Here is a 15,738-nt window from a genome sequence, read left to right on the forward strand (position 1 = left end):
AAAAAAAAAAAAAAAAAGAGGAATAGTTGTGATATTCCTCACCAGCTGTAGCAGCTTCCAAGGCTTGTCCTGTTTTCCTCTTCACCTTTCCTCTTTCTGCATTTGAGAGCCAAGTATTAAAGGATTAAGACATTGAAATGCATGTGCATAGGTGGAGGGTTTTGGAAATCATTGTGCATGCTCAGGGACAGGGTAGGCTCTGAAAAGACTTAATAAGCACTTAAGTTTACATTGCAGGCTGATCCCTGAAACAAAGACACCTGACCATAGACAAAAACAAAAACACAATCTGCCTGGCAAGCACAACTTCGTCCATCCCTGATACTTAGAGAGAGAGAGAGAGAGAGAGAGAGAGAGAGAGAGAGAGAGAGAACAAAAATATAAAAAAAACAAAAACCTGGAAAATGAAGGAGTGATTCTAATTTCCAGTATTATGGGCTGGGATTTAGCTCAGTGGTTCCGCCACCTGCCTCACAAGCACAAGGGGCTGAGTTCGATTCCCAGTACCAAAAAAAATTTCCAGTATTATAATATACAGATGTTCTGGTTTAAAGAACAACTATAAAATCACAGGCACACAAAAGAACAGGGAGATATGGCTCATTCAAAGGAAAAATACAGCAGATGGCAGACTTACTAGATAGACTCCAAAACCTGTGATCAAGGAGCCAAAGCAAGACATGTAAAGTCTGCAGGAACATGATGTATAAACAAAATAAAAATATCAGCAAAAAGATAAAAACATGAAAGCCAAAAAGATATTCTGGAGATGAACAGTATAATAAGTGAAATGAACAATTTTCTAGGCAGGTTTGAGTAGGCAGAAGAAAGACTCAATGAACCTGAAGATAGGACTATGGAGTCAGTCATTAAATCTGTGGAGTACAAAGAAAAATGGTCAAAAAAAAAGTTAACAGAGCCTAAGAGAACTGCAGGGTGCCTTCTATCAAATCAATATACACACACTCTGAGGGTTTCAGAACAAATAACATAAAAAGAGGCACTGTAATTATTTGAGGTAATGGCAGAAAATACACTGAATTTGAGGCAAGACGTGAATGTATACATCCAATAAGCTCAAGGACCTCTGGGAAAGTTGAGCTCAAAGAGTCTGATATTGCAAGGTCAGTGTAATCAGTCTCTTCAAAGATGAAGACAAGACGGGAACATTGAAAGCACCAAAAAAAAAAAAAAAAAAAAAAAAAAAAAAGCCTTGTCACATCCAAGGGCTGCCCAGTAACATGAGCATATTTCTCATCAGACACCTTGGAGGCCAGAAGGCAGTGGGTTGTTATATTTAAGGTACTGAAAGGAAAAAAAGTCAGTCAAGATATGGAAACTTCACAGAGTAAAAAAAAAAGCTGAGGAAGCCATTACCACTAGAACCATAAGATGTGCCAGAGTGAGTCCTTCAGGGTAAAACTGACAAGAAGCTACAAAGGACATTGAAGCCACATGCAGTAGTAAGGGGTATCTGGGAAAGTGAATGTACGGGCATTTTAAGGCTAGTATTCTTGTGATTTGGGATAATATTCTAATTTTAGTTTTATATGATTTCAAAGGGAAATACATGGTAATAATTAGGGTAAACTAGAGGGTACAAATTGGATAAAGACATAATTTTTTTTTTTTTTTGGAACCGGGGATCGAACTCAGGATCTAGTGCTTGCAAGGTAGGCACAGCACCTGAGTTAAACCCCTGGCCCTATAATTTTTGACATGATTAACTAAAAGATGTACCTGTATCGAAGAAGAATTTTCATATGCTATTGATGTTAAGTTTGCACAAATTACAAATACAGTATTATAATTAAGGATGTTAAATGCCATTTCTAAACGTGCCACAGAGAAAATAGCTGTAGAATACATCAAAAAGATGTAAATTAGAAATTTTCAGTATAAAAAATAAACCTGAAAGATGATATTATTCCAGAAAAAAAGGGCAAAATTTATAAGGCTTTTAGAAATAATACAATGGCCTAAGCCCAACCTGTGGTGCCGTTCCAGAATCCCAGGTGCCGCCTCTGCCAGGGTTAATCAGCGCAAGTCCTGTCCCTCCTGCTTCCGACTTTGAGAAAGGAAGCTGGGCTTGTTAATGACAAGATCCCAAGATACGTGCCAGGGCTCCTTGGCAGCACATATACTCAGGCCAAATGAATCTCTGAACCCCGCCTGTGAAAGTTCTCCCGGTTCCCGCGCCCCTTGGATGAAATAAAGAGACGGGACCACGCCCCCCACCCGTCGCTATTATGCCTCTTCACGATAACCCACCCTGTGTCCCCCGGGGTGCACTTTTATTTTTCTTGTTAATTTGTCACTTTTGTACAGTCTCAGTTCTCTCTGCAGAGCTAGTTTCTCCCTTAGCTTCCATCTTCGCTTTTTCAAATGGACTTTCTCACCGTTTTTTTTTTTTTATGTTTTGTTCAAGTTTTTTTTTTTTTTTATTTTTTACAAGAAGGTTCTGGAAACTAGGAGGTGAGCCAAACCAAACCTAATTAACTTCTTTTCACGAGCCTTTCTAAAAATAGCTCCCTGGATCACCGCAGCCAGTGCGAGGCTTCGCCCTCGCCTGGTCTTGTCCCCGCCCACTCACGGGCTCCCCGGCTTTAAGAGGCTTCCCAATTGTTCCCGGGGTAACACCCGCTGACCCCCCCCTTCCCCGGATTGTCAGCCAGTTCCGGCCCATTTAGGTTTAGAGTCCGGCACCCCATCGATTCCTTCTCCACCCGGGGATGGGTCTGTCGTGCGTGTTTAAGGGAATCCCTCCACCCACAGGATCAGTTCCGGCCACAACTTTTCCAGGGCCCCGCTCCAGCTCCGCGCGGACAGGGTCCCGGTGGCCGGCTAGAGGTGGGAGGGGACCGCGCGTGGCCAGGTCTCCCTGACTCTAGATCGCAATCCCGGTCCGGAAGGTGTTCAACGCTGTGGCCCGGGGCGCCGCCTCTTCCCACACGCCCTTCCGGGCTCTCGCCCCGAGCCCCCAGCCTTGCTCACCCACCAGCTGCCACAGGAGAAGCGGGGTCCAGTTCATCCAAACATGCGCTCCGGGTTCGCCCTTTGGAAACCGGGTGCACACACCAACCCTGCAGTCTGCTGCTTCCCGACTTCACCCTCTCTGCTGTGTGAGGGCAGACAGTTCGCAATCCTGGGCTGTAACGAGACTCTACAGGTATAGGCAGAAGACTCCAGCCCCGCCCCAGCCCCACCTCTCCTGCGGCCTTCTTTTGCCCTCAGGAGTTACAAGTAATCTGTGTTTCTCCAGCGTCCTAGGGAGGAGCGCAGCCCTCCAAGCCCAAACACGGCAACGCTGTTTGTACTAGGCCACTGTGCTCAGGACAAGTCTTTACCATTTTTGTCATTTGTAGCAGAAGAAACTTCACTGCTGTCTTTAGTTTTGTTTTTGTTTTTGGGTACCCGGAATCAAACTCAGGACTTTGAGCTTGCCAGGCAGGCATTGCTACATCTTCCCCCATCCCCGGCTCGTCAGTATAGTAGTGTTTCCCCTCGAACTGCTTTAAAACCACAAAAAAGCCTGATGTGGTGGTGCAAACCTGTCACCCTGTTCTCAGGAGGCTAAGGGAGGAGGATTTCTGGGAGTTCGATCCCAGTCTGGGCTAGTCAGTTCTGGACCAGCCTGAAAACATAGGAAGACCTTGTCTGAAAAACAAAAACAACAACAAACAAAAAACTTTTTGGGGTTAGAGATTTACCTCAGTGGTAGAGCACTTGTCTAGCAAGCATGAGGCCCTGGGCTTTGGTCCTCAGTGCCAAAAAAAAAAAAAAAATGTTTTTAAGACCCACAATGATGCTGTTTTCTTTATATGAAGGCATCACTACAGCCCCTTGTATTTCCTAAGAAATAATTACAGAACATGTCAAAAAAAAAAAATGCTCCTCAGGGTGGGGGATGTAGCTCAGGGGCACTGGGCCTGCCTGGCAATCACAAGGTTGTGAGTTCAATTCCCAGCACTGGGGTAGGGGGAAGCTCTACATTCCTGGCCTCCGTGGGGACATAACTTTGGAATTAACACATAGCATTTTCTCTCTGTGTGCCATGAGCCCCCTCTTTGGCCACAGGCCATCAATGCTTGATCACCAAGTGTTCTGTGGCAGCACTGCCCTGTCCTGTGGCTCATCAGCAACTCGAGTAGGCTGTGTTTTTCTCCTAGTCTTCCTTTGTCACCTTGATGGAGGCTGTCAGGGACCACCTTGGGGACAAAGAAACAAACGGCAGGTGCCTCCTCTGGGGCCTTAGCTTAGGGCCAGTTACCCATTGGAAGTATGATGTGTTCTTCCCTACCCCTCATTTTTCCCAACTGTCTCATTGACCTAAAAAGCCAGAGGCAATATTAAACCAGGATACCTTCACTCCCGAATCTCAAAAAATAAACGAGATGAGAAAATGAAACTCTGTCCTACTAAGGGATGGAGTACAGATAAACTCTAGGACCCTTCACCTGTTACTCAATAAAAGTATAATGTGTTCTTATTCTATTATAGCAAATATAGCTCACAGTGTTATAGCTTTAGGTGGTATAACAGTCAGGCCAAGAAGAATCAAGTTCATACCCTGGAAGCTGGAAGCAGGTTTGTTCCACCAGTGAACTGATAGAGGACTTCTCCACAAAGCAGTCAGACCTGTCTGGGTTTATATAGATTTGGGGAGGGGTGAGGATACAGTGGCACTTAACATTAGATCATTGGTTGAGGTAGATACATTCAGCTAATACAACTGGATAGAAAGGTTCACTAGGATTCATCTTATTTACATACGGAAGGAAGCAGAAGTCTCAGAAACTCTACTGAGAATAAAGAATGGAGGAAAACATGTCCAGGCAAATCTGAGTGAGACCGGTGACACATTTTAGGTGTGGGAGGGGTCAGAGCTAGGAAGAGCCTTTTGCTTGCTACTTGGTTAGCTGTAGCACTGTCTTCTGGTCAGAAATCATTTCCCTGTTCAATTCCACCCCCCTCTACCTATGTGTTCTCTTGAGTAGACAGTGACCTTCTTGGAGATATGTAAAAGGGGTGCTCCAGTCTTAATCCATGATCAGTTTCCCACTAAAAGGGAAGATGTGTCTTTCCCACATTGTCCCTTGCCAACAACTTATGAACTGCATACTGCTCTTGCTCCCTTACTTTCAGTGGAAGGACCAGGTGCCCTGTAACAGCCAGGGGACACTAGAATGTTCCCAAGGGGGCAAGAATAACTGCTAATCCAAATCCTACATGAGACAAAATTGACTAAAGCACAAGCAATAAATAAAAAAGTCCACCCTCATGACCCAATGGAAAGTAAACTCTAGTCCACCCCAAGACCCCCTAAAAGGTTGTCTCTTTCCTGTGTTATTTTCAAACCTCTGAAGAGCCCTTGTCTGCTCTTCCTCTTAAGCGGAGGTCCTTCCTTATTTTCTTTTCCTTCCAAATTAAACTTCTTGCTTGTAAATTCATGCTATTACCTCAGTGTTAATTTCCCTTAACACCAAAGGGTTTTCATGGATTTCTAGATAGTCAACCATGAATATGGTCCCTTAACAGTAACAATGACTCTTCCTGGTTGTTGGTTTGGAGGATCATTTGTTGGTTCTTTTTCTGAAAACCCTGGATTGTTTGGGGGAGTGGATGATTAATATCTGTTATGTGCATATAGGAATCTGCCAAAATGAAACGCATTACTCTGCACAATCAGTATGCATTCATTAAAAAAGATGTAAAGGGAAAAAGAACTCTGGATTGAGTCAGACCTTCTGTGAGTGTGGAAGTCCAAATAATCAGAATAGAGATTGTTCAAAAGACTAAAATTGAAATTCCATTCATCCTAGTTATTCCTTTTCTAGGTGTTACATTTTCCTTGCCTCAAGATGGCTGCTACATAAAACACTAGCCTCCTTCCCATAATGCTCTGTGCATTAAAATGGGTGCCACAAGGAATAGCAGCCTGCATGTTAAATATGGCTTCTTCTACCAAGGGACAGCCTTCATCCATCATGCCTGTCTTCATGCTAAAAGAGTAATCAGAATGACCAGAGATGTCACAAGCCCCTCCTAGTGATACCATAGCCTCCTCCAATCTCCTAATGCTACCTCACTCCACTCCACTCCAGCTCAGGTTAACCCCACTCCACCCCTATAAAAGAAGCTCCTTGTTCCTCCATGCTGCTTTTCCTTTGTTAGGAGACAGCCCAGCAGATCCTCCCCAAAATAAAAGTTTGTTGTAGTCATGGTCTGGTCCTGCTTTTTTGGCTCTTTTACCTAACAGTATCTTTCTGAAAGAGTTAAAAACACCATATTACAGTAATACATGTATATCCATGTTTATAGCACCACAACTCATGATGGCTAAACATCTGATCAAAAGATAAAATTAAAATATAAACAAATAAAAACTCTGGAGAATTAAGAGATGACTCCAACTTCCAGTATATAAGATTCAGATATCCAGCTTCAACAACAAAAAATCAGAAGGCATACAAAAAAAAAAAAAAGATGGCTCCTTCAAAAGAAAAACACAAATTGATGGAAAATGTCCCGGAAAACCATAGCAGACTGCTAGAGAAAGTGAAGTCTAAAACCTCCATCAAACAGCCAAAACAAGGCGCATAAAGTCTCCAGCAACATCCTTATATGAACGCAATGAAAACAGCAGAAAGATAAAAGCATGAAAAGAAAGTCAGAAAGACTTGGAGATGTACGATACAATGACTGAAATAACAATTTTACTAGAGTGATTCAAAGGCAGATTTGAGAATGCTGAAGACTCAGCAAGCTTAAAGATGGGACCGTGGAATCAGTGATTCTGAAGAACAGAAAGGAAAATGATTAAAGAAAAGTGAACAGGATGGTACTGTATCATACCTCTGTGAATGTAAAATATCTTGTACCTGCTTTATGATACATAGTAGTGACTGTGCTTTATCAGAGCTATTTTTAATGATATTACTCTAGAATGTTCTCTTTCCAGATGATGATTAAGATGCTAAAAAAAAAAAAAAAATGGTGCCAGGAAGCACAACAGCAACAGAACTTTGCTGTTTTCTGGATATTATTCTTCTCTTTGTTTTTTTGTTTTTGTTTTTTTAATGGAATGTGCTGAATGTCTGTAATTTGTTCAGATAACTGCAGAACCTGGAAAAGCTGTTGCTGCTATTGATGCATAACATACTGCTATTATTGGTCTTTTTATATAAATATATATATATATATATACATACATATATATAATTTGAATTTTTGTCAACTTTGGAAAAAGTTATCCCAATTTACTGTGTTGAGTTGGCATCGTACAGAAATTGACAGCCATATTGGTCTAGAAATATTAATTTATATTTAAATTTAAATTTAATTTTATTTTTTTCCATTTGTACAGGGGTAACGCACTGTATTAAACAGGTAAGGTCATATCTACATGGGTTTGATTACAGAAACTAATAAAGTATTCTCTAAATGAAAAAAAAGAATAAGATAAGACTACAAGAGCAAGAAGCAATTTAAATATGTTCAGGGACCATTTTCATCTTCAGAAAGGATTATTTTAATCTTGCATCATTGCCTTTTTTCTTTTATTTTCCTTTTTAGTTTTATTTTAGGATTCCCTATTTTTAATGTTCATACAGAGATTTCTTTAACTGAAATACCGAATAGTTTCTCTGGTGTGAAAAACTATAATAGTACATAGGATCCTAATGAGATAATCAATAATGTGAAATAGGAAGTAAAGGGCTAAAAGTGTAGGGAGAGTGGGAAGGGTGGGGGAAAGCTAATAAGGGAGAGGAAAAAATATGAGAAATTGAAAAAAATGGAAATAAGTGTTTGTAAATGGGGAGGGGAGGAGGGGGTGAAGGGAGGGCAGGGACAAGGGGAAAAAATGAGAATCAAGACCTATCATGAAAAGGTACAGGATTTCAATAATGAATGTAACTGTATTGTATACCTAGATTGTACCAATAAACTCAATAAAAAAAGAAAAAAAAAGAAAAGAAAAGAAAAGTGAACAGAGCCCAAGACCTACAGGATGCTAGCAAACAAACCAATATACACATTATGAGAGTCCCAAAAGAAAAAGAAAGATAAGAAGATTGTTGTTTATTTGATATATTGGCAGAAAACACCTTGCCTTTGAGGCAGGATGTGAATCTGCACATCCAAGAAGCTCAAGGAACACCAGGAACTCAGAGAGTGATGGGCAGGCTCAGTATAATCAGCCTCTTCAAAGACGAAGACGAAAGGGGAATACCGAAAGCAGCAGGAAAGGAATGCCTTGTCACGTCCAAGGGCTGCCCAGTAACATTTTAGCAGATTTCTTATCAGACGCCTTGGAGGCCGGAAGGCAGTGGGTTGATATATTCGAGATGCTGAAAGGGGGAAAAAAAATCAACCAAGAATTGTACGTCCAAATAAAATGAGGGAGAAATTGAAACATTCAAAGAGCACGAAAAGCGGAAGAAGCCATTACCACCATTACTGCAAGATGTGTGGGCACGAGTTCTGAATGCATCAAGAAGAGGTTACACAGGAAGTTGAAGCCACTTGGAGGAGTAATATTATCCGGGAAAGGATGATAGGGGCATTAAAGGAGTGAGCATTCTTGTGAGATGTTGGTTGATATTTCTAGTTTTTATGATTTAAGAGTCAAATACATGAACATTAATTGGTCTGGGTTTGAGGATACACAATTGATAAACATTTTTTTTTACATCATTAAAACGGTAAAAGAGATGAAGATGTGGCTGTATAGGAGCAGAATTTTTGTATGCTATTAAAGTTAAATTGGCACAAATGACAATTAAAATGTAATAACTTTAGGATATTAAATATAACTCCCAAAACTACAGAAAATAGCTCTAGAATATATATAAATTAAGAAGTGATTTTAAAATGTTCACTATAAAAATGCACCTGAAAGAAGACAGTAATTCAGGAAATGGGCAAAAAAGCTGAAAGTCCTGTAGAAACAAACAGTATAATGGCAAAAATTATCCCCTACTTGTATAGTAAGTACTCTAAGCATAAATGTATTACATTTTCCAATTAAAGGTTCAGATTTTTAAAAAGTGATCCAAATATACGCTGTCTGTAATTATTTTAGATCCAAGCACACCAACAGATTGAAAGTGAAATGGTTAAAAAAATTCATAAAAATAGTAACCAAAAATAAGCAAGGGAAGCTATATGTATATCAGACAAAATAGACTTTAAATTAATAACTATGATAAAAAACAAAGGTGGGCATTATATATTGATAAAATGATGGATATAGGGCCAGAAAACATACAATTATAAACATTTATATAATTACAGACCATCCATATATATGAAACAAAAATTGATGGACTGGAAGAGAGAAATAGTTTTACAGTAACAGTTGGACACATTAATTGTCTATTTTCAATTATGGATAGAATAACTAGAAGGAAGTTAAGTGAGGAAACAGAGTAACACTATAAACAAACTAGATCTAATAGACATAGACTCTCCAGGAACACAATGCACATTTTTTTCCTCAGGTGTGCATGTGACGTTCTCTCATAAGGCATATGTTAGGTGGTAAAATAAGTCTCAACAGATTTTAAAAAGATTTCATGCAAAGAAGCTTCTCCAACTAAAATGGGATAAAGTTAAAACAATCAATAATGGAAGATTGGAAGACACATTTGTGGGAATTAAACAAGATACTCAAATTACCATTTGACGAAAGAGAAAGATACAAAAGAAAACTAGATAATACTTACAGATGAATGATGAAGTCTGACATACACAAATTTAAGAGGGAATCCTATAGCTATAAATGCTCACATGAAAGATGAAGGCTAGGCATGGTGGTACACTCCTGTATCTTCAGCTACTTGGGAGGTTGTGCCAGGAGAATTGCAAGTTTGAGGCCAGCCTGGGCAATTTAGCAAGATCTTACCTCAAAATAAAATAAAATACCTGGGTGTGGAGGTGCATCCCTCTAATCCCAGCACTCTGGGAGGCTGAAGGAAAAAGATGATAAATTCTAGCCCAGGCTGGGGGCATCAGTGACTTACTGAGACCCTTTCTCAAAATAAGAACAACTTAAAAAGGGCTGGGGGTATAGCTCAGTGGGAAGGATCTGGGTTCAATCCTTGGTACCAGAAAAAAAAAAAGCACTAGCTTAGTGGCAGAGAATTTGCCTAGCATGGGCAGGGTCCTGGCTTCAATCACTCATAAAAGAGAAAAGAAGGAGAAGGGAAGAAGAGGGAGAAGATGTCAAATCAATTACCTCTCTTGAGGGCCTAGAAAAAGAATAAATGGAACCTAAAGCTGGCAGAGGAAAGGTATCATAAAATTAGAGCAAGAATAAAACAAAGGACACAAAAACAACAGAGAAAAGCAATGAAACTAAAAGTTGGTTGTTTGAAAAATTCAATAGTATTGACAGTCTTTTATCTAGATGGACTAAACGATTACTAGAATTACCAAAATCCTAAATGAAAATGAGCATACTACTACTGATCCCATCACAGTAAAAAGGATTATAAAAGCATTATGAATAATTGTGTGCCAACAAATTGGAAAATCTGGAGGAAACAGACAAATTCCTAGAAACCAACCTAATCAGATCCAGTAGCACTATTCACAATAGTCAAAAGGAAACAACCCAGTATCAATGAACAGAAGAATGGACAAAACGTGTCCACTCATACAGTGAAATATTATTCAGTCTGAAAGAGGAAAACTATTTGGACACTTGCTACAACATGGATGAATCCTGAGGGCACTGTGCTCAGTGAAATAAGCCAGTCACAAAAGGATAAAAATTGCATGCTCCTATTTACATTAGGTTCTTAGAAGAGTCAAATTCACAGTGAGGCTGGGCGTGGTGGCGCACGCCTGTAATCCCAGCACTCGGGAGGCCGAGGCAGGAGGACACTGTGAGTTCAAGACCAACCTGGACTACATAGTGAGTTCCAGGCCAGTCTCGATTACGTCGTGAGACCCTGTCCAAAAAAAAAAAAAAAAAAAAAAAATTCACAGAGAAAGTAGGATGGTGGGTGTCAAAGGCTGGGGATGGGAGTGAAAGTCCACTTTTTAGTTTCAAATGATGGAAGTATTCTTGAAAGAGATGGTAGTCATGTGGCATAACATAAATATACTTGATGCCACTGAAAAGTACACTTAAAATGGTAATTTTTGTGTTATGCATATTTTACCAAAATTTAAAACCCATAAAAGGAATACATACACACATCTTCTCTGAAAACCCAAGGAAACAATGGATGTAACATTGTTATGCTTATTGCACCTATATAAATATTGAACCTAACAAACTAAAGATTAGAAAGAAAAAGTTGGAGGCGCCCTGTTCCCGGTGTTGGGTCTCTTCCTGGTACAGATTGTCTGGAAGATCGTTTGTAAGTCTTTGACTTACACATGGGGTGTGACAAGCACCTCTCCACCTGGGTATCTTACAGGCAGCTCAGACACAGGATTTCTCTACCTGACCATTTATTTTTTCCAGCATCCTTCAGATGGGCTTTGTCTTAATTGTTCTCCCCACCCCACCCCACCTAACTTCTCCCAATCTTCATTTGGTCCCCAAGAACTGACCATTCTGTTGTTTCTGCTCAACACACTGCCGAGACCTAGTGCACGAATCCTTTCCCAGCACTGCTCTGACACTCTAATACCAGCTGGAATACCAATTCAATCCAGTTCGGACAGGGTCCCTGGAGGTAGTGTCCCATCCCACGGATTAAGGGATTGACCCATAAGGCTTCCTCCACAGCAGGTACCAGGTGTTGCAAGCCACAGGCCTCCATGAATTCCAATGAACCTACTACAGTTGGGGATTCCCACCATCACCCCCTCCTCAGGTTCAGCAACTCCCTGACATGACCAGTAGAACTCAGGAATGCGCTTCCCAGGGGAGCACGTCAATCACACAGGACGCATCTCTGAACAGCCAGCAGAAGGGATGCAGGAGTTAGGCATGTGTGGGAAAGGACAGGCGTGGAGCTTTCCACTTTGGCCCCAAGCCCACCTCCCAGCATCTCCTTATGTTCTTCAACTCAGAACTCTGAACTCTCTTGTTAAGGGGTGTTTTTTGAAGATTTCATTAACCGAGCAGAGCTGATAAACTTGCTGGCCACTGGGGGACTCAATAAATCTCAGTCTCTAGCTGTAATTGGAAGTAAGAGGTGAGAATTCAAGGTCCTGCTCCCAATCATCGGTGGTTTTTGTTGACCAGCAAACTTAAGTGACCTGAGCTTACTCAGCCTGACAGCCAACTGTATGATCTTATGTGGCAACTGTGCCTCACCCCGAGGAAACATGTTCTTCCTTGCATTCTAGTGTCCTGTACCACGATACGGTTTTAAATGAGAATTGCATTTAACTTTTCCTTACTGGTGTTCAATGGTGAGAGGAAAATAGAGACCCAGTTTAAGAGGTCTGGAGGAAGCCTGTCTGAGTGATATCAAAGGACTAAGGACAAAGAACCTGCAAAAGGAGCAAGGCTGGGGGGCGAAGAACAGGGGCAGAGTAAGAGGCTCTAGGTAAAGGTAAAATGAAATCACATTCTGCTCAGGCTTGGGTTCACAGAAAATGAAATCACAGTGTAGTCAAGCTCGAGCTCATGGTGGGACACAATCACCCAAGGAGAGGGGACAACTATCCTGTCTCCACTGAACTGGCATTTGTGAGTACTGGGTCCAGGCGTCCCCTTGAGTCCCCCTCTCCTGAAGGCCAGGTTGGGGAGCTGTTGAGGACTTAAGGAACTATGTTCATGGCTCTGGCCATGCCTTTTTCCTGGTCACACATTGGGGTACGCTCTAGCTCTCACTGTTCTGAGTAGCTTCTCCAGTCAGGGGAGCAGCAACTGTGCTGGCTATGTGTGCCCCTATGAACTGAGTTAAGTAAACCTTCCATCCTTTAACTTTGGGTGCTGGGCATTTTGTCTCAGCAATGACAAAAGTAACTAAGATAGTAGCCCTCTTGGACAGGCTCCCTTCCCTGGGATGGCCTCTCCCCCACCCCAGTCTTCCCACCCACAGCCCTTTCCACCACTTGGACAGCCTCCGCGCAACATGTTCAGTCTCTGCCCCCGGACTCCCCATACAGAAAGCCTCCCTTCTTGGAGCGCTTTGCCCTCCCCAACACCGCATCTTTTAGAAACCTCCCTTCCAACCGTCTCCTCCTCAACTCAGACAACCCCCCACCCCCTACAGCCCCTTCTACCCCTGGGACAGGGCCTCCAGCCTCCACCCTTTCCCTGAAGCCTCCCCTTCCCCTCTGACAGCTTTCACCCTACCACAGTCTCCCCCACCCTAGCCTGTCTTCCCCAGCCTCCTAGACCCCTGGAGAGCCCTCCTCATCTTTGACAGGCAGCCCTCCATGGCCACCCCCACACTTTCCCTCACCATAGCCTCTCCAGACTCACATCCTCCTCCCTACATCTTGGATAGTCTCTCTCCAGTTTGGAATCTGTCCCCAGGAAGACCTACTTGTTTCCAGAAGTCCCCAAGAAAAGAACACCCACGCAACACATGTGTCCGTTTATTTCAAGGCATGGAGCATAGACATGTCCCCAAATTGGGGAGGAGGACAGACAAGGACATTGGTACAAAATGAGAAAAATGGAAGAATCAGTTACGTCGAGACGGCACCCACAAAGTAGTTTAAGGCTCCGGATGTAAATATGTGTAGATGCTCACACACACGTGCACACACAGGGTGCCATTGACACAGGAACTGGGCCCCAAGGCTCTCTGCTGCGCCCAGAGGCCTAAAATATTGCAATTATTATGTGTATTAAAAAAGTGTTAAACAAATGGGAAGACTGCAAAGTGGCAAGCTTGAGCCTCCTGGCTTCAGGGCGACCTCCTATGCCCTGTTCCTGGGCACACACTCATAGTCAAGGTAGGCTGGGCACCCCCCTGCACAAACAGGCTCCTTCCACTGTGGGGTTGAGGAGAGGCTTGGTACCTACCTGTACTTGGCTGCTGTCCAAACAGCACAGTGGCAGAATAAAAGCTCCACTGTCTTCCCCAGAGGAGCCCCAGCCTGCCCCAGGGTCCACTGGAGGTCCCTCCAAGGTGACCTCAGCATTGTGGGAAGGGTCCCAGGAAGGCAGGTCTGTGTATCACGGAGGCTAAGCCCTGGGGACTTCTGGGTGTTCCAGCTTGCTCCTCTAAACCGTACTCACTCACTGCCACTGGGTGTGACAGTCCAACATCTAGACGGGCCTCCCACCCCACCTCCATCGATGCCACGTGGGCTGGACTGAGAACGATGAGGCAAGAGTACCAGGGCATCTCAGGACAGAAGCTGCATTTGGCTTTAGCATTAAGGCCAGCACTGAGCAGAGGGCACTGCAGGCAAGGCTCTTGCCCTCCTGCAAAGGCCACTGCCTCCCCTAGAGGGCGCCACACTACAGGCTGCAGTGCACTGATGGCCACAGGGCCTGTCTGCTGTCCTTTGGGCATGGCCCCTCTGTCACAGTGGCCATGCCTGTTGAGCCTCTCTGCGTCCATATGGCTGGCTTAAAGTGCTGGGTGCCTGGAAGGGAGAGCTGGGCTGCTGGAGTTCTGTAGGCCGTGTCCCACTGCCTGAGGGCTCTTATTTGAGGACATAGTTGATGAGCAGCTGACAGGCCAGGAACACGCAGAGCAGGAACCAGGAACGGGGGCTGTGCAGGAGGCCTGGGGCTGGTGCCTGCCTGATGTGCACCACACAGCTCAGCATGGCCGAGAGGTGCCTGCAATGACAGAATGGATGCTATACTGGTCAGCATGGCTACCCTCCCAGTGCAGAGGCCTGCTCAGCCAGAGATGCCCGTCTCTAGAGGACAGTGGCCTGCACTTTGTGGACCAGTGGGGAGGAGCCATGCTTGCTTGGTTCAGGTGGCACACTACGGGATTAGCAGTGTGGCAGAAGACAAGGGAAAAGAAAGGAGTTCCTCTCTCTGGAGCTGAGATATCATCTTTTCCTGCCCTCGGACATCAGGACCCCAGGCTTTCTGGCCTTTGAAGAACCTACAACATTGGTCCTCTAGGCTCTCAGATCTTAGCCCTGGTCTGAGTTATACTATGACCTTTCCCAGTTGGTTCTATGGCTGTCTAATCTTCATCCTGCTTCCAGATCTATCCTGGGGCCACACCTGTGCCCAGGCCTACGCCCAGCCCCAAACTCTAAACTCTTTGAAATCTGCAGCTTAAAGTCTGATAAGAGGAACCACCCAGTTTGTTCAAACCCATTTCCTGTGTAGCTGGAGAACTGGGCCTCTTTCCTCACAGCTGAGCTCCCGCATGAAGTCAGCTACACCTTTGTAGGCCCCAGGCTTCCCTGGCCACTCTCTCACCACCTGTATCTCTGGTTGGAGCCTGGCTTACCTGTGTAGCTCCTGCTGGGCCTCCTGGATGGACAACACGGCCTCCTGCAGGGCCTGCAGCCGGTGCACCTCCCTCCTGCACCGAGGGCACGGGCTGTCACCTCCTGGATGTCCGTGGGGAAGGGAGGACACAGGAGAGGAGGAGAGAAGCAGGGTCAGTGCAGATTTCACACCAGCAGGGATCCTGGCCCTGACATGCCCAGAAGTGAGTCACAGACACAGAGAGGCAGGAGAGGTATGGAGGAAGTTTCTGGAAGGACTCCCAGTCCCAGCAGCCTCCAACAAACCCTGCAGACTGTGGTGAGACACAGGCCCAGTGATAACCAAGGAGTAAATGGACCACCAGGGGTGGGGGCAGGAAGACAGACACCCTTTACACTGTCCCTGCA

The 15,738-nt window shown here is 43.9% G+C and overlaps 2 protein-coding genes across 9 annotated transcripts in view; both read right to left on the reverse strand.

Annotated features, from left to right (window-relative positions):
* The window catches only part of LOC104870213 (tumor necrosis factor receptor superfamily member 23-like), an 11,679-nt gene extending 8,484 nt beyond the window's left edge, over nt 1–3,195 (reverse strand). For 2 of the 6 annotated variants that reach the window (XM_010635681.1, XM_010635682.1), the window contains exon 1: nt 2,999–3,195. In XM_010635681.1, the coding sequence (XP_010633983.1) occupies nt 2,999–3,031 (33 nt within the window). In that variant the 5' untranslated portion in view covers nt 3,032–3,195. Of the gene's footprint in view, nt 1–42; nt 97–1,990; nt 2,418–2,994 lie in introns of those variants that run through there. The other 4 variants (XM_010635684.1, XM_010635685.1, XM_010635686.1 and 1 more) reach the window with 4 other exon arrangements.
* Nucleotides 3,196–13,507: 10,312 nt separating this feature from the next.
* Nucleotides 13,508–15,738, reverse strand: part of Osbpl5 (oxysterol binding protein like 5) — an 80,908-nt gene continuing 78,677 nt past the window's right edge. For all 3 annotated transcript variants that reach the window (XM_033756514.1, XM_010635688.3, XM_010635689.3), the window contains 2 exons: nt 15,351–15,453; nt 13,508–14,716 (listed from right to left, as the gene is read on the reverse strand). In XM_033756514.1, the coding sequence (XP_033612405.1) occupies nt 14,578–14,716; nt 15,351–15,453 (242 nt within the window). In that variant the 3' untranslated portion in view covers nt 13,508–14,577. The remainder of the gene's footprint in view (nt 14,717–15,350; nt 15,454–15,738) is intronic.

This window comes from Fukomys damarensis, unplaced genomic scaffold (assembly GCF_012274545.1).
Source record: "Fukomys damarensis isolate Sample0158 unplaced genomic scaffold, DMR_v1.0_HiC HiC_scaffold_27, whole genome shotgun sequence".
Lineage (NCBI taxonomy): Eukaryota > Metazoa > Chordata > Mammalia > Rodentia > Bathyergidae > Fukomys > Fukomys damarensis.